The 20,175-nt window shown below is 36.5% G+C and overlaps 1 protein-coding gene across 1 annotated transcript in view; it reads left to right on the forward strand.

Annotated features, from left to right (window-relative positions):
* LOC145263766 (uncharacterized) overlaps window positions 1-20,175 on the forward strand; it is an 87,602-nt gene that overhangs the window by 11,012 nt on the left and 56,415 nt on the right. The window contains exons 2-4 of the mRNA XM_080120808.1: window positions 1,503-4,508; window positions 10,423-10,525; window positions 16,683-16,855. Coding sequence (XP_079976934.1) covers window positions 1,793-4,508; window positions 10,423-10,525; window positions 16,683-16,855 — 2,992 coding nt within the window. The 5' untranslated portion in view covers window positions 1,503-1,792. The remainder of the gene's footprint in view (window positions 1-1,502; window positions 4,509-10,422; window positions 10,526-16,682; window positions 16,856-20,175) is intronic.

Raw genomic sequence — 20,175 nt, forward strand, 5'->3', positions numbered from 1 at the left:
GCTTCCCTCTGGACTACAACTTGGTTGTCTTCAAGTCCAATGTTAACAAATTCCTAATGAACCGCCCCCTTAAGTAAACATTTCTTGTACTTGCAATAACCCTTATCCCTGAGTGGCTTCCAGGCCTTGATAAGTGGTGATCACTGTGTAAAAAAAAAATAAATAAATAAAAATAGTTAAATTAAGAAAAATAAAGAAGCTCTAATAATTAAAAAAAAAAAACAATAAATACATTTTTATGAATTCACTGCTTCCCTATTTTTTTTGTTTTTTGTTTTTTTTTCTTTTCTGCTGAGCAGTTTTTCTGATTTCGTATTCCTCTTGTTCTGTTCCAACGACATACTTTTAGTTTGTTGTCTTTCTGAAAAAGAGAGGTAACTCTCGAAATTATCAAAGATATTTACAATTCCAATTATATCAAGCAGTAAGTCCATATTTACTGATTTATATGTGAATGATTATGAAAAATAATTAGATATACGAACATTTATAATCTAAATACAAGATGGAATGATAAAATTGTCGTCATAGAAAAGCCGACATGATTCCATTTCCGTTTGATGAAAACTGGTTTTCTTTTTTGTTGTTGTTGCAGACCATCTACTAGTTGGCTAGTTTTGCACAAATCCCAAGAGCGATAGGAGCCTTCTGTCATGTCTGAAAGTGACACAATGTTCAGCAAACGAGATTGGAGATGCGCCACTGTACAACTCATGCTCTCTCCTAATCCAAGTTATCACAACAGGTCATTGTCAGCACCCTCAAAATGCATCGCTGGGTTGCCACGAATAACAGGGACGTGGCTAGGGTGATGAAAACAAAGTTTCCGGTCACATCTTCGATGTGGTTTCAAGTGAGAGCCACATCATGACACTTTACATCTTCGAAGTCGGCTTGAAAGTCAGCACTAAAGTGTACCTGGAAGTGCCGAAGAGTATAGTGATCCCCTGGTGCAATCAGGTGGCCACTGGCAGACCACCTTGGGTGTGGCAGCAGGATTCTGCGCTTGCCCATATGTCCAAAGAGATCCAGGCTTGGCTTCAGAAGGAGTGCTACGACTTTGTACCCTTTTCTCTTCGCCCCCTCCTCTCTGACCTGAACCCATTGGACTACTTCGTTTGGTCATACGTCGAGAACATCACCAACATGACCTCTCACAATACCAAAGCCAGTTTGATCACAAAGCTCCCGCCGACGTTTGTGGATATAGTATGTTCCCAGTTCCGGACCCGTATCGAGGCAGTGATTGAGGCTGAAGGCAGCTACATTGAATAGATGCCAGACCTACTACATAATCAATTACCTGAATTGAATTTTTTTTTTTTCAATAAAAGTTTTAAAATAAAAGCTGTAGTGTTGTTTTCTTTAGGATGACAATTGTTGCATCTTGTATGACCTTTGTTTTGGTTCATGTTCATACATCACATCACTGCAACATCCCTGTTTTCTACATTGCTAACAGCCTTCTTATACACTTACATATTCTTTTTTATTAATAACAGGATGCGTGAATGGTGATCAACGTTCGATATTTGGAATTGCAGAAACGAGCAGCAATTGGCAGAATTCTACAGAAGCCAAACCTGGTAATAAATCAACACAGTTCTTCAATGATCGGCAAAGACAAATCCGAGACAGTGTTTCGAATCCTGTGAGTCAATTTCCTTTTGAATTGCGGAATAGCTCTTTGGGGCCGACTTTAAGAGTTTTGGAGAAAACAGACACAAAAACATCCCAGAGAAAATTTCTCAAAATACAAACATCTGAAAATTCGTCTATTAATAGTAATTCCATGTCAACTTCATCCTATGGACAAGGCATGCGGTTGTCATTGAACCGCACCAGTCAACAGCCAAATCGATCAATATCTTCAATCAAAAAACTAGGATCGATAGAAAATATAGATAAAATAGATGAACAAATAATTCTGAATCGTTCCATTCACAACAGCAGTTTTAGAAGGACTTCTATCGCGACACCAGCAATGACAATAATCAAGAATGTGACTCGACGTCAAAACGTCAGACAAGAAATTAGCACTAAAGGAAATGGCGGACAAAATGTGAGCGCCAAACAAAATGGCGGACAAGAAATTAGCCCTGAAGGAAATGACAGAAAAAATATGACCGCCAGACAAAATGGCGAAGAAGAAATTAGCATTAAACAAAATGGTGATCACGAAATTAATGCTGTAAGAAATGGTAAAAATAACGGTGAGGAAACGAGAGATTTGGAAACACAAAAAATAGCATCAACTGCAACATTTCCAGGAGCGATAATAACGAATGTGTCTACACATCAAAGCGGTGGACAGGAAAATGAAATAAAAGTACATGGCGGACAAGAAATGGGCGCTAAACAAAATTGCGATCAAGAAATTAATGCTGGACAAAATGACGATGAAGAAATTAACATTGAACGAAATGGCGGCAAGAAATTTAGTTCTAGACAAAGTGACCACCAAGAAAGTAGAGCTGGAGAAAATGGCGGTCAAGAAATGCGCAGTTTGGTAACATCGAAAATAATATCTACTGAGACATTATCAGAGGTATTAATCAAGAATGTGTCTAGACGCCAGAGCGGCGGACAAGAAATTAACAAGAAAGAAAATGGAGGTCAAGGAATTAGTGCTGAACAAAACTCCATTCAAGAAATGGGTAGTTTTGCAACACCAAAAATGTCATCTATCCGAACATTGCCAGTGGCGATAATCAAGAATCTGTCTAGACGTCAAAGTGGCGAACAAGAAATTAGAACTAAAGAAAACGGTGGACAAGAAATGAGCGTTAAACAAAATAGCAGTCAAGAAATTAGTGTTAGACTAAATGATAGTCCAAATATTAGTACTGGACAAAATGGCGGTCAAGAAATTAGTACTGGACAAAACCACATTCAAGAAATAAATGCTAAACAAAATGACGAAATCCGCAGTTTAGTGACATCCGTTGCGACATTACCAGGAACGATTATTAAAAATGTGTCTAGACGCCACAGCGAAATACGAAAAGTTAGCAATAATGAAAATGGTGGTCAAGAAATTAGTGCTGAACAAAATTACGCCGAGAGAATGAGAGATGCACAAAATTACGCCCAGAGAATGGTAGATGCACAGAATTACGCTCAGCGAATGAGAGATGCCCAAAATTACGCCGAGAGAATGAGAGATGCACAAAATTACGCCCAGAGAATGAGAGATGCACAAAATTACGCCCAGAGAATGAGAGATGCACAAAATTACGCTCAGCGAATGAGAGATGCACAAAATTACGCTCAGCGAATGAGAGATGCACAAAATTACGCTCAGCGAATGAGAGATGCACAAAATTACGCTCAGCGAATGAGAGATGCACAAAATTACGCTCAGCGAATGAGAGATGCACAAAATTACGCTCAGCGAATGAGAGATGCACAAAATTACGCTCAGAGAATGAGAGATGCACAAAATTACGCTCAGCGAATGAGAGATGCACAAAATTACGCTCAGCGAATGAGAGATGCACAAAATTACGCTCAGAGAATGAGAGATGCACAAAATTACGCCGAGAGAATAGTAGATGCACAAAATTACGCTCAGAAGCTGAGAGCTGATCAAAATGACGGTCAAGAAATGAGTAGTTTTGCAACACCAACACTGATATCCATTCAGACATTATCAGGGCCGATAATCAAGAATGTGTCTCGACGTCAAAACAACGAACAAGAAATTAGAAATAAAGAAAATAGCGGTCAAGAAATTAGCACTGAACAAAATGATGGCCAAGTAATTCGTTCTGGACAAAATGACAATCTAGATTTTAGTGCTGGACAAAATGACCGTCTAGATTTTAGTGCTGGACAAAATGACCGTCTAGATAGTAGTGTTGGACAAAACAGCGGTCAAGAAATTCGTTCCCGACAAAATGACGGCCAAAAGATTAACACTGAAGAAAATGGCGGCCAAGAAACTGGACAAAATCCTTTAATTTCACAGATACTCCATCCTCTTCGTGCGCAGTTGTTGAACGACACTAGCATTTTAATAAAGGAAAATGAATCCGATGCAAAAACGGAAGGGGCTTCATCGAGTTTCGTCAAATTAATTGACTACATTGTCTCATTCATGAAATTATCCTACACCGTCGTTGGGGCTTTACTAAAGAATGAAACCGACGACTCTGAAACAGATCTGATCAGTGAACCCAGAGAGAGTAAGAGTGGCTCAAGTGAGATTCCCATTATGAAGAGCATTTTTACAAGGCATGTGTCGGACAAAATTCTGACGCATGGAAATGTGGCGGGTCCGAATAAGAACCAATCACAGGACAGAGAACGAATTCGTTTGATTAATCAAATCAACATAGAGTTGAATGGGACGAATGTTTCTTCAACAAATGGCGAGAGTGTGAACAGAACGTTGGATTTTAAGACTTTGATTAACATGGCTCGTTCCAACAGCAAGTACATTGAAGAATGGAGGGACGCCGTTCGAGCGTTCCTTTCCAAACAGTCCCATCAGTTTATGGACAACGGTAAGACATATCATTCTTTATTATTATTATTATTATTATTATTATTATTATTATTATTGAGTACCGCAAAAGACACGATCGCATGGGACACCGGATATATTGGGAGGTGTGTAAGAAGGTTGGGGTGAAGCGTGCTGTAAAATGGTTTGAGGAGGTGCCTGATGAAGTGAGAACAAGTGAGGATGGCAATGTAGAGGTATGGTGGGATAAAAGTGTCATAATGACCAAGCAATTGGAACATAATCGTCCGGACTTTGTCGTCCTTGACAAAGTCTTAAAAAAACTGGCAGATTGTAGACTTTTCAGTACCCTGGGACAGGAATGTGAGAGAGAAAGAGAATGAGAAGTGGAGCAATTATGCTCCATTGGCCTTGGAAATAAGGCGTATACACGGGGTTAAAACACAAATAATCCCGGTCGTAGTTGATACACTAGAAGTAGTATCAAGTCGTCTGGAAGGACAATTGAAAAAACTACAAATCCCCGATGTTTTAAGTGGCCTTCAGACCTCTTCTATTGTAGGTACCACCAACATCCTTAGAAAAACCCTTGATCTTTGAAGCTCCTGGTTTGGAGCCAGGATTGAAGGAAATCCTCTGGAAATGAATCCCATCAATTTTCAGAGAGACGTTGATAAACGAAATCAGAATTATTATTATTATTATTATTATTATTATTATTATTATTATTATTGTCGTCATCATCGTCGTTGTCTTCTTCTTCTTTGTCTAAGTATTATTTTACTTGTCCGTACATCCAGTGTCACAAAAAATATTATCATCGCAAACATAATTTAATGAGAAACGAATTACCTATCTTTATTGTCGCTCTTTATCAGTTAAAAATCATTTAAACCATTTCCTCTCTACAAATTGAAAAACAAAATGGCTGCCTGTTTACAGTTTCAAATTGACTATTTCATTAAATATATTTTTTTTAAAAGGTTATGTTGATAGAAGACTGTAAGTTTTTTTTGTATTATAGTTTATTTTTAAAATTTTAAAAAATGTGCAAGCGAACTGATATCTGTTCCTTTTATAATTCATAGAAAAAAATTATTCAGTAAAAAAAAAAAAACAATGTTGTATGTTGAATTTTAATTGAAAAAAGATCATTTTTAAAATCAATTCTTTTTAGTTTTAAAAGGTTAAAAAAAGAATTTGTTAAAAAATTGTTTTAAATTCGCCGTTTGTTTTATTTTATTTTTTTATTCATTTTATTCATAATCTGTCTTAAAAATTTTCAACTACCGTGGAATTTCCACGGGTTCTGCTACTTATTATTATCATTATTATTATTATTATTATTATCATTATTATTATTATTATTATTATCATCATTATTATTATTACTATTATTATTATTATTATTATTATTATTATTATTATTATTATTATTATTTACTCACTAGGAGTAGTCACACAAACCATCATTAAAGATTTCTCTTTGAAAACAACTTGTGGTGTTCTCTGGAGTCTGAGTGACAACGAGTCTTCCCATGTTTTCTAGTACTCTCCACCTCTTTCGATAACCTTTGCAGATAGATTTGCATTATCGCAACAGCCACTTACCATTGATTTCTCGTTGGCAGCAATCATTAGTCTCCACTGGAATTTGGACGGCAATATAAGTCTCCCCAAAGTCCCAGTCCTCTTTGCACTCATTCAGTGGAGGTCTGGCAAGTGCTTTCTCTCCTCGGTCTTTTCATCCTCCTTGACTCTCCTCGATTATTTGGTGTGGCGTCAGTTAAGGGGGAGGCAGAGGCGCAAGGGAGGGAATAACTTACTATTATACGGTTTCAGTTTTCATGATTCCATGTAATGTTCCTTGTGTTTTGCATCTGTAGCAGTTTCTGTATGTCCGGCTTGCATTTGTTCCTCTTAGTCTCTGCATTCAAGAGTTTTCTTTATAATTTCAGCCGTTTTCATTATTATTATATACTGTATCTTCTCAGCCATCCCTCTGATTCCAATTTCTCCCATTCTTTTTTTTTTTCCAAGTTTTCTGATATTGTTCCTAGTACTCCTACTATCAATGGTGCCATCTTGAACTTTTTCATCTTCCATATCCCTTCGAGCTCTACTGGCCCATTCAGTGTATTTGCTCCACTTCTACGTCTCCCTCATCTTCACTCTGTGGTCTGCAAAATCCACGATCTGCTAGGAATTTTCCTTCTTGTTAACTAGTATGACATCCAGTCTCCTTGCTTGGATGGGTTTATCCGTTTGTATATTCATGTCTCATAGGATTTTGTGACTTTAATTTTCAAGTACTGCTGCCAGTTTGTACTTGTACCATTTGTCTAGGTAGTCAAGATTTAGTTGTCTGTATAATTCTCAGTGCATTTCCTACCTTACTTGATCGTGTCTATTCTTATATTCTTTTTGGCTAGTTTGCTGCATTCACTTATTATATGGTTGATTGTTTCGTCTCTTTGTCACAAAATTTGCATATGTTGTTTTCTTGTGTCTTGTCGGTCTTTGCTTTGATGTGGTTGGTTCTAATTCCGTTATCTTGTGCAGCTGTTATTAGGGATTCAGTTTCTCTGTTTAGGTTTCCTTTTTGTAGCCATGTCCAACTGTTTCATTAATCTCTTTTTTTTTGTCATCTTTATGAATCGTCCATGTAGCTGTTTCTCTTCCCATTTTCTTTTCTTGCCTTATCCTCTTTTTCTTCTCTTTTAATCTTTTTTTTTTTTTCAGTGTCTTTTGCTGCAGTAATTATTCTTTCGGTTTCCTGCATTATGTATTTTTCTAATTCTTTTCTCGTGTCATTACAGTCTTCCATACAAACCTGCTCTTTTCCGCCATCTTTCTTTTTCACATAGAGTCGGTCAGTATCATCCTTTGGGTGTAGTGCATTGTGCATAGTCGTGAGTTTCCTGGTCTCCTAGTCGAGATGCCTCAGTTCTTTGGTCCAACCTATAAACGATCCAGAGTATTTTACTAGTGACACTGCCCATGTGTTTATACTTTTAACTAGGTTTCTACTACATAGATTAGTTTCGGGTAGTTTTCTTTTTCTTCTGTAGTATTCCTTTCCAATTTTCTCTTTAATTTCTGTTGTTTTGATGGCGTCTGCTTCCAGAACTCCAAAATGTTTGTAGCTATCATGTCCATCTAGTGCCCTCATCTCCATTTCGTTGAGTAGTATTACACCTTCCGTTGTTTCCAGTTTTCTCCTTCTCATGATCAACAGTGCACACTTTTCCATACCAAATTCCATTCGGATATCCTGGCTGAAGATTCCGGTTGTGTTTATTAGTGTCTCTAATTCCTTCTTGGTTTTTGCAAACAGTATCAGGTCATCCATGTACATTAGGTGGTTCATTCTTTTATCTATATTAGTGAACTTATATTTGGCTTGGCATTTTTTTAATGTATTGTTAAGGAGCATCATGGCTATGATGAACAGTAGTGGTGATATGAATCACATTGAAAGATAAGATACCTCTTTGTATTTTAATCTCAGTTATGTTTTGTCCATCAACTTGAATGGAACCAAGTTGTAGTCAGCTGGAAAACAGACAAATGGAAGTGAGTTCCATAAGCGTGCAGTTCAAAGAAAGAAACTTTGTTCATGGAATCTACATTTTGATTTAGGCACAGGTAAAGAGTGGGGGAAATTATTGACAGTGGTTTCAGCTAGACGGGTGTTTTTCATGAAACGGGGAACCAGAGATTGGAGCTCAGACGAGCACTTGCCATGGAAATAACAATAAAACAAAGACAGGCTCGCAACGTCTCTTCTGTGGGAAAGAGGTTACAGGGAATAGAAAAGGACATCTCCCCACTAAGCCGCAAAGTCTATTTTGTATTCTGTCAAGACAGGATAAGCCACCTCCAGCAGCTCCTGCCCAGTTGTGGCAACAGTTCTCCATCCCTGGACGCACTTGGCCTTTATATAGATAGAGAATTGCATCAGCAGTGAGACATCCACCTGAGTGGCAGAAGGATCCCACCATCCTTCTAGCGACCTTGCCAACAGATTTGATGTTCATGTTCTATTTCAGATCAGGAGTAAAGGTCAAGCCCAGAAACTAGTTAAAATATGGAGGCTCCTCAAGACGAGAGCCATTCATATCAATTGAGGCCAGATGGGGATCAGAGCGTTGATGATGTAAATAAAGAAGCTTAGTTTTCGATGCATTAAAAGTAACCATCCACCTCTTTCCCCATTGTACCACATGCTCAAGATCAGAGGAGAGAGAATTAGAGAGAACTTGATCATTTATGGCATTTGATATAAATATAGATATAAATGAATTTTGACCTAATTAAAATAAAATAGCATTCTACATATATTTAAAAAAATTTTAAAATATTAAAAAATATTAAAAAAACTGCACGTCTGTGGAGCTCTCTTCCGTCTGCCTGTTTTCCAGCTGACTACAATTTGGTAGTTTTCAAGTCCAACATAAACAAATTCTTGATGAACCGTTCCCTTAAATAATCCAATTTACCAAATTTCCACTACTAACGATTACTATGATATTGTCCCATTGTGCACTCAATAACCCTTATTCTCAAGTGACCTCCGGACCTTGATAAGTGGTGACTCCTATGTAAAAAAGCAAAAAAAACAAACAAAAAAAATTTATGCATTTTTTTTTTACATTTTAAAATACCTTTATGAATTGGACGGTTGAATGTGTTGATATGGGTTGACGCGCAAGATTGCCTGATTTAAAACCCTTGCGATTTTTTTTTCTTGTGGGATATTTAAAGTCAAAAGTATTCAGCCATTGCCTTCGATCTCTTGAAGAATTAAAACGAGATATTGATTCTGAAATTGCTGCTATTCCACCCGAAATTATTGAACACTTCTGTGAACATCTACAATCGTAATGGGAAAACATTTGACCGATTTAATATTTACGACTGCGTAAAATAAAATGGCAAAAAATATTTTCTTTATTCAATTATTATTTAATTTTTTTTTTTTTTTTTTTTACCAGCAAATGTGTTAGATCATTTTGGGACATCCAGTATAAGATTTTCTATTTCTTTTTTTCCAATTCCATGTGTCCCGCCATTTTTAGTGCCTTAGTATCTCACTCAAACTGACCATGAAGTTTCATTCTTCTTACCAACTCAGTAAACTTTTCTGCTTCATTTCTTTCCTTGTGCTTCTGCTTATCTTCCAGTGATTCAGTCTCTTTGTTGGAAGCAGTTTATTGCTAACCGCCTGAGGCACATATGCCATGGAATGCCGATAGGACTACACAGGCATAATTTGCAGGGTCAGAGTGCTCCTCCCCTGGAGCGCTGACTTTTTACATCCCTCTTTCCGACCCTTGTGTCACATTTCTCGTGGTGGAAGAAAAATAAATATCCAATCATGCTTTTTATGTGTGCGCAAATTGATATAGAATTAATGAGCTATTCGATTGTAATAAAGTATCGCCATATATTGTACTAGCGGAGGGAAGGGACGCCCAGCTTTGCCAAGTCGTAAAATATGCTTAAATATGATTTTTTAATTAATCCAGATTTCATATATGTTATTATAGAGTCGTGATTTCAAAAATTGAAAAAAAAAAAAGTACTTGTCATCAGTTAGAATCGAAACCGAAACTGTAGCATTCAATGCTGGTGACATTACCACTGTACCAACGTAGCTTTCGTATAAACTGATTCAAAATTAAAAATAGACTAAGATGAACGTACAAAATGTATAACGATTTTTTCAATTTTGACCCAATTTTGACCGTTTAAAAACTATTTTAACCAGCTAAAGACCAATAAAAAATCCAATCATTTGAGGCCCCTGGCACCGCTCTCCAACTTTTAGGTTTGGAAGAGATAGAGTTTGAAAATATGAAAAAGAGACAGACAGACATGTAGCCTTGTATTAGATTTTGATAAGTGTCTTTAATTATGAAAGCTAATTTATTTCTGATTTTGTCTTATAGGCATTTATACAAAATTGTCATCATTTTATCCGCGGAGTGCTCGAACTACACAATCCTGGATATTACGACTATCCGGCTATTGTTCCCAGATTGAGATAGATGAGTAAGTTGGAAACATATTTTTTGTAAAAATGTGCTATCTACAGTTCATGCACGTAGCAACCATCATGGAAGTTCACAGGGATGAAAAGTGAGAGCCATGCCTTGTGTTGTCCATTGGGACTGAAACCAGGGCGTTTCGCTTACAAGGTAGATTTGTGCTATTTTTGTGCAATACCAAGAGTTCACTTATACAAATGAGTATATATATACATGTATATAATATATGTGTGTGTGTGTGTGTGTGTGTGTGTGTGTGTTTTGGTAAAATGTTTTTTCAATTATATTTCACTCTTTGCTTAGATGTTTAATATGAACCAAGATGTTGAGTCTTCTATGAATTTTCTTACATTTTTTTTCTTTTTCCGACATGATATTTTTATGCATTTTTTTTTCTTTCTAAGCAAAGAATTTCTAATTTTTCTGAGGAGTATATGCACAAAAAGAGTCAGTATTGATATAATAATAATTGATTGTTTGTGCATAATGAAACGGATCTGTAAAAAATGTATCGAAATTTAAACATGCTGGAAGTGCTGTTTTGCATGAAAAATAAATATTTGCATCTTGAAATGTAACTATACTGTTATATATATATATATATATATATATATATATATATATATATATATATATATATATAATGGAGTTCAGGTATAGTGTTAACATAAACTAAAAATCAATATTTGTTCAGCAGTGCTGAATACATGTGTAGAGCTTTTATATAAATAAACTTGTATAAAAAACATTTTAAGGAGTCTATATGGATCGATCAACGTTTCAAGATTTTCGTGTCTTGTCAGGGCTCCAAGTCTTGGAGTTTTGACGAAATATGAAAATTTTAAAACGGTAATCGATCCATATAGACTCCTTAAAATGTTTATATATTTGTATGGGTGAATTTATTTTGAAATAAAGAGTTCGAACTTTCTTGGCCGACGAGTGTGAAAACTTGATGAGACAAGTTTAGTCTACGTCAAGTGTTCAGCAAGAGAGAAACAGATTGATAGAGAGCGGAGAGAGAGATTTTTTCAGATACAAACAAGAAATGCTTACAATGCCTGTTTAAATAATTCAGAATCAGAGGAATTGTTTGTGTAATTCTGCGGAAGCCTCGTTGGTTTTAGTTTGTCTTTTATACTCAAAATGGCGTCGAAAAAAATATAAAGCGTCATTTTTAACGGTGACATATCTTTAAAAATTTGGGTGCTTGAATAGAGAAATCCACAGGTGAAATATGGCAGTTCCAAATAAATTAACAGAAAAATTCTTTAATATTCTTACGTATCAGGCGAAAATAGTATCTAAACCAAAAATTAAGAAAAATCATCCAGTAGAATTTTAATTAAAAATATAAATCAGTATTTTTAATTCTTTATTGATTCCCCATTGGCACGAGTGCATTTTACTGAGTTACCTTCCCTGTTCTCCTGTAGCATCGAAGTTTACCCTTAGGTGTCCAAGATCAAAGTGCATAAACTCGTTTCTGTGCACCGAATTCGCACAGGCCTGAATTAATATAAGCAAATAAACTTCGTCAATCGCTTTATTGCAGGTTAGTAAAATATCAATATTTCACTAAATCTACATCACAACAAAATGAAAGTAATAATATCAAACGACTGCTTTAAGGTTGATTATTTCCCAAAACTGTATTCAAATTCATGCGATATTCACAAAGTTATGACATTTTATTCTTTATCGTAGAATTCCTACTGTCCATCGCTTTATTGCAGGTCTCTTAAAATGTTGTTTTAGGGCAAAAATACAATGTCTTATCTTGCAAACTTTATTTTTCATTATATTTTTCTGTCAAAGAATAATGAAAAATAAAGCACATCCAAGGTGCTAAGCCTCAAATAAATGAATTATTTATCAACATATCAACCATTTTTTTTAAATAACTTAAAACAACCTTTTGTCCCTCGAGGAAGTCAATTGTTTGATCTTAAAAAAGAATTTATGACTCTAGCAATATCAACTATGTTCTCCACAAGGCATCCTTTGAAGTAAATTGCTCTCCTCCCTCGTAAATTCCTCTTTTTAATATTGACCAGAAATATTCAATGGGGTTAAGGTCTGGAGAACACGGTGGTCAGATCATAAGAGTATCTCCAAAGAAGCCCATAGATTCAAGGAAGGCTGCAGTCACCCTAACAGAATGGGATGGTGCATTGTCATGCATAAAAATCATCTGAAAACGACGAGACAATGGTAGGTCATCTAGCCATGGTGACAAATGTTTATCCAAAAAGGCAGTGTATGCATTGCTGGTAAGTTTTACACCCTCTGAAACTCGGAATGGTCCAACCAACTTATCCCTAATAATTCCCGCCCAAAACATGATGACTCCATCTCCTAGTTGGCGATGAATTCTGTAAGAGGTTAGAGTTCCGTTTGAGTTCCAAACTTTGGCCCATTCATCCGGACTGTCAAGAGTAGCACGGGTCTCATCTGTAAATAGGACACGTTGGAAATTCATTTTCATGTAATTTTGTGCCCAAGCCATTCGTTTTTCCCTATGTTGTTCGCTCTATGGAGGCCTTGGAATAGCTTTGATGTTCCTTGCCATCTCCTTCAACACATTACATCGGACCTGTCTGGATCTTGGAGCAATTCCAGCTCTTGAAAAAATGGAAGCATTGGTGCTGTTTGGATTTCGTTTGACTTCTCTATGAATTTTCCGAATATCACGATGTGAAAGGTTTCTTCTGGTGCACATACCAATTCTGGATTTGGTGTTGGGGTTGTTCACGAATGAAGCCAAATTTTCTAGCTCCATAGCTAAATCTTTGATGTACAATCCTTCTGCGAGTCCAGCAACAATCTTTCTTTTTCGATAACCATTAATCGCCCTTTTTTAACATTTTAAAAGACCTGCAATAAAGCTATGGACAGCATAAATTACTTGATAATAAATAAAATATAATAACTTCGTGACTATCGCATGGATTTGAATAAAAATTTGGGAAATAACTAACCTTGAAACAGTCATTTGATGATACAATTTTCATTTTTGTATGACGTATATTTAGTGAAATATTGATATTTTATTAATCTGCAATAAAGCGATTGACACAGTTTAATTATATTTTGACCAATCAGAAAACTTTCTGAATTTATTCGAATTCGTCTTTCTGGGAGCCGCCTAAACCCTTTAAAGAGACCCGATTTTCTTTTCAATAAACAGTTGAGACTAAAAATTCAGGCACTGATATGTCTTCTTAATCGTGACAATCCTCAACTCATGTAACCATACACCATCACTAGCATACTCACACTTACAAAATGACACACACACACGTTATGTAATCGCCGGGCAACGCCACGTAGAAAGCACTTATTCAGTTATCGGTTTATCTGTCTAATTGTTTATCTGCCCGGCGAAGTATATGATAGTTTGAATCATGGGAAACCATGGGTTGCGTGAATACAGGTGCAGAAAGGGTCAAAAGGGTCAATGTTGTGACATATATCAAACTGGGTGACCAGTAAACTGCACCGGAAGCTAGGTAGATGTGGCCAGATCTGACATGTCAAGTGTTCCGGTTTGGGGAAACTAATTTAATTTTAATGAGTTGGGTTCAGGACAGCAAAGAGACAAGATGTGTTGAACAAGCTCCTCATGCGGAGGGAGGAGACGACGGTTTTCATATCGAACCAGAGAACAGCCCAAGCAAAAGATCGCATTCGCTCCAATCTGCTGTGATGAAAAACGCCTGGGAGCGAATAAAATAATATATATAAAAAAAACAACCGATCGTCTTGAGTTCCTGTCTTTGTTTGTAACGGAAGCAACTCCACTCAAGATGTTTACGAAATCCTCCCAGAGAAGTGAACAGCAGAAACAGGTACGTCGTCATATGTGTATTGTTCTATGTTCTCTTACACACACACACACACACACACACACACACACACACACACACACACACACACACACACACACACACACAAAATTAACTAAACGGTCACGAGCCTGATAAGAAGATGATAAGAAAGAGTTAAAGAAAAAAAAAACACACTAAGTAGATAAGTAACAGACATTCCACTCTTTATAATATAACGCACACACACACACACACACACACACATACACACACACACACACACACACACACACAATGCTTGTATTCTCTAATGTCGTCTGCCTATTTAAAAGAACTCATCAGTTGAAATATTCCCAAACTTTATCACTGAACTATCTTACTAGTATAAAAGCAAAAGAACATCGATTCTTATAAACAATTTTCAGTGCTCCCTTGTACACATGCGAATGGAGACTAAATGGACAATCGAAAATCTATTGCGTGATATCTATTAAAGGGAAAATGTGTGCGTGTGAGGCCACCTCTCAACCTATATACTCAACGAATTTATGATCTACAGACTTGAAGTTTGATGCATAGGGTATTCAGACATGTGGAAATCATTTTAATCGGTTTTTGTCAGGAAATAAAAGGGCTGCTAAGGGGTCAGAATTGAAAAATTGGTATGTTGTGGTGATCGGATTTTTATCTGTTTGTAAACTGTTTCACAAATGCGCATTCGTGAATCATTTGACAGATTACTTATGTTAAGAATAAATAGGTTTGAAAACACTTTTTAAAGATCGTTTCAAGCTGGTTATCACACTTGACTCACGGTCTCTAGGTTTTGGTTTCGATCTCAGCTCAAGTAATTTTTTTTTTTTTTTTTTTTACTACCGGAAGTGAACTGTTTAGAAAAAAAAAAACCCATAAAACTCGAATGCACATGTCTAAGCTTATCCCCCCCTTTTTTTTTACTTCATTTTTTAAAAGGAATTTAATGCTACGTTTAATACCTACGGTATTTCTATTTATAATAAATAAGAGTTCTGCATTAATTAAAATATAATATTTATGCTTATTTTATGACTGCGTAATGCTGGGTGGTCTGCTAGCATACGATAAAATCGATTCATATCTTTAATTAAAATTCTACTCGATAATTTTCCATAATATTTTGTATAGATACTTAGTTTTGCTTGACACGTAAGTATATCAGAGAGTCTCCCTATAATATTAGGTTGGATTGCCATCATTCACTTTTTTTCAAAAATTTACTTTGGCGAGTTTTAAGAAATCAAGGGAGCTAACTTCTCCTGGAGCAAACACTTGATTTCATTACGATTTGAATTTATATCCGGGGGCTCTTTTATAAATAGACACTGTTCCCTTTATAGCTGTTTTCTAAATTTCGTTACAGCTTGGATTTCCAGGGATTGATTCAAAGTATTTCTTCAGATTTTTTTTTTCATTTGGCCAGTTGCTCCTATCACAACTGGTATAATAATGTTTATTTCGGTATTTTTTAAAAAAACTTTCTTTCCGCCTCAACACTAACCTTTAAAGTGACGACTAAGATAGGTTTTCGGGTATGCTGAAAACGAATATCATATTTAAATTTTGTGCAGAAAAGCAGTTTTTGGATATTAAGACTTTTATTACTCAATGTAATCCCACTGGTGGTCATGGCTTTGCATCAACTGAAAAATACTAATGTGCATGTTACAAAGCACCCCCTCCTCCCCATATTAAGAATGGCGAACACCACTAACATTTATCAAGTAATGCATTGGAAAAAAATGTCTTATTATCCAGAAAACTACTTATCTGCGCAAAATTTAAATGTGATATTCGTTTTCAGTATACCTGAAAACCTACAAAAGTAGTCATTTGAAAGATGAGTGTTAGGGTTGAAAGAAACTAAAAATTTACATTTCTTTCTTTCTGTAGAGAAAATCGTAACTTACTTGGCTAACACGTGTGCGTGCTTCAAAGGGTCAGTCGTGTAACAAAAAAAGAGGGGTTGAAAGGCTAAAATGGCGACACTCAGTTGGTTTTATGGTTTACGGTCATGTGAGCGTAGACTATCGCTAATTTCTATGCAAATGAGAAAGGTGAATAAAAACGGACGATCAGGGGAACGAGTTGGAAGACGGCGCGTTAGGTACGTAATTGTGTGCAAGTCAACTTAAAAGAGTGTCGAGTTTTGGAGTTGGAAGTTTTGACAACAGCGTATCGAATTTACCCGATAAAAGTTAGTTTAACCATAGTTTCAGAGGCCATGTCGTTTTAAATCTTTCTTTAAGCCCTGATTTTTTTGTTATATATATATATTTTTTCTTCTTTTCAAAGAGATGCGGCCACTGTTGACAGCCCTCCGTTGTTTTGCCCTTTCGAGATTCCAGAATGCGACAAATCGATCAAATACCGAAATCTGACTGGAGTTTGTAACAATTTGGATAATCCGTTATGGGGAAGCGCCAACATCCCTTACAGACGCCAACTAAAGAACGCCTACGATGATGGTAAGCCACCGTCGTCGTCATCATCATCGTCGTCGTCATCATTATTATCGTCATCATCATCATCATCATCAACATTCACCACTACCACTTAGCTTTCGCATGCCCCCCCCCCAACGTCGAGACATACAATCTCTCGTTGATAGAATTAGTGATTTTTTCCCTGAAATCTGGGTGACAGTAACGATCCTAAATATTCCAGTATCCTCCCTTTACCCACCAATGTTATTGTCACTAGATTTTTTAGGGGGGAGGGGATAAGTAAAAGTATACACTTTTCTTACTCATCATCACGTTTGACCTAGATAGTTTTCATTGGATTCGATTTATCTTTCAGGTCGTTTGTTTTTTTTTTACATAGTGGTCACCACTTATCAAGGCCCGGAAGCCACTCAGGGATATGGGTTATTGCAAGTACAGTACGTTAGTGTGGAGATTTAATGAAGTGTTTACTTAAGAGGGCGGTTCATCAGGAACTTGTTAACATTGGACTTGAAGTCATCCAAGTTGTAGTCAGGTGGGAAGCAGGCAGACGGAACAGAGTTCCGCAGGCGTGCAGTTCTAAGAAAGAAGCTTTGTTCATGGAATCTATGTTTTGATTTAGGCAGAGATAAAGAGTGGGGAAAATTTTTCACAGTGGATTCAGCCAGACGGGTGTTTTTTGTGAAAGATTGGCGAGGGTGGACCAGAGATTGGAGTTCAGACGAGCACCTGCCATGGAAATAACGATAAAACAAGGATAGGCTCGCAACGTCTCTTCTGTGGGAGAGAGGTTGCAGGGTAGAGAAAAGGGCATCCCCCACTAAGCCATGAAATCTATTTTGTACTCTGTCAAGGCAGGATAGGCTGTTTTTAGCAGCACCTGTCCAGATATGGCAGCAGTATTCCATCCTTGGACGTCGTGCGTGCTTCTAGTGCTATGGTTATTTTATTTGAACTTACCTGTGATTAGTATTATTTCGTATTAGCAGGGAGACCCAACATTGCCCGGGATTGAATGATGATCAACAAATATTTCACACTTGTATATTTTTATTGTCATCGAAATCCGTGAAATCGCCCAGGAAAAAGTTTTATATGTTTCCATTCAGTAACTTAGTCCAAAATATATGTTATTCTACGTTGCACTCTAGTGAACCTACTATTTGTTTTATAAAATTATTTTATATAAACTTCTTTCTAGTAAAAAAAAAAAAAAAAAAAAAAAACGAGTAAATTTTCAAGTCTTATGAAATTTTTTGCAGTTATTGGAGAAAAAAAAAATTTAAAAAAAAACAAAAAAAAAACATGCTATCAACTTACCCACAGCAGAATTTTCACAGCCCGTTGTTCTATCATTGTTGGTAAGCAACGACATGGAAAAATGGCTTTACCGATGATAGATAAATTAAAATATCAGTTCGATTATTGATTATCAGTAATTATTGGGGGGGGGTATTCTGAGACAAAATTTAACTAAGATTACTCCCAGACTTAAATACTAAAGTTCTGTAAATTTTAAAGAAAATCTGTTCAGCCGTTTCGGAGTCTATGAGGAACTCACACACACACACACACACACACACACACACACACACACACACAAAGTTGCATTTATATAATTGCAGAGATTATTCAGATTCTTCGAACCACTGAATAGAAACCAACAATTGTTTCCATTACGATTCATCAGAGAATGTCGATAGATTTTAAATTAAAAATGAACATTTCACTTTATACATTCCATGAAATCTGTACAGTGTTCGTAAAAGTTTCAGAGAATGAACAAATATCATTTTGATTCTTCAGTTTAGTTTTCATATTGAGTATTATTTACACATTTCGATTGATGTAACCTCCGACCTTCTTCGGATTTATTTTAGCGATGAAAGTGCACTGGGCGACCACCTGGCGACTTACTTTTTAAGAAGTTGATTACACAGAGGTCGAAAATAAGAAGAATGACTTTCGAAATAAACACTCCAAACCTCCCCATGTTAAGAACGGCTTTTGGAATAAACACCCTACAACCTCCCTATGTTAAGAACTGCTTTCGGAATAAACATCCTTTGGAAATTGGACAACCAGTGCACATTGACCAATTTGTCAAACTTGGGAATCTTTCTGTTGAATTCGGAAATCTGCACGGGATTTCGAATGTAAGCCTTTATTTAATCCACAGTGGGTAGCATGTTCTCATTCCATCAGCCAGGTCTGGTTAGAAGATCTAAGTGATTCGCAATTGTATCACCTGCACTAAGGATTGAACCATAAACCTCCAGAAGAAGTTCTTGCACAAGGACCCGTCATACAGTGGATAACATACTTGGTAAAATTCAGTTGTAAGTTACACTTTTCTGAAGGTTGAAGGTTCAATCCTCAGTGCGCACAAAATTCAAAATACAATTGCAAATTACTTAAGACTTCTACCCAAGAAAGATTGTGAAAATGATGCTGAAGATGAGGACAGTAGTCCGCAGAATCCAAACATTACGAATAATCAATACCTATCCCCAAAAATTTAGAAGCACATTATCATTTTGTTATACGTGCTGATTTCCGCACTCAGCAATTTTTTTCTTCTCATTTGAATCGCTCGCTGGCAACATGAAACATATCTGGAAATTTGAATAAAAACGACTATGAAAAAATTAGAAAGAAAGGATGGACACGATACAAATCCTCATCATCATCATCATCATCATCATCATCATGATTATCTGCAGATCAGTGAAATGAAGGTGACACGGTTTGATGGAGTCTTCCAGGGGGTAATCGTACTTAGCTCTGTATTTCATGTGATCATGCCAAGCGCTGGTGTTGATATCCTTCCATATATTCGCTGCATCTTTGACTTAGTTAGGCCTTTCCTTGATTCATTTTTCCTTGATAAAGTTGAGAAAACAACAATTACCTTGGTGTTATTCTTCCGTATTAGACCACCTGCCATAAATTGTTGGCCTACACATTCCAGTATTTCCTAGTTGGTGACCTTATTCTACTGTAGCCACTGAAACATATGTAGTAGCAGTGGCATCTCACGTATGCAAATGATCAAGCCGTGATATGAGGTGACGTCATAGCGGAGGAAGAAAAAAGAAAGAAAAGCAGAGAGAAAAAAAAGACGTATGGCGACAACGGTGACTTGAAAGCATGGGCTGGTGATCAAGAGACTTTTAAGCACATGGCGGCATGACAGGACTTTAAGCATGTGTCAGTGCAAGAGGAGCTTTTAAACAAACTTGTTAATCCTCTGAGATTTTAACAAAATTGTTGCACAACCGTGTGCCGTGGGTTGAGCTGTTAATTAATTCAAACAGGGTAAAACAGGAAAAATGCATACT

Source organism: Euprymna scolopes, chromosome 39, assembly GCF_053919585.1.
Source record: "Euprymna scolopes isolate OS-2025 chromosome 39, ASM5391958v1, whole genome shotgun sequence".
NCBI classification, from domain to species: Eukaryota; Metazoa; Mollusca; class Cephalopoda; order Sepiida; family Sepiolidae; genus Euprymna; species Euprymna scolopes.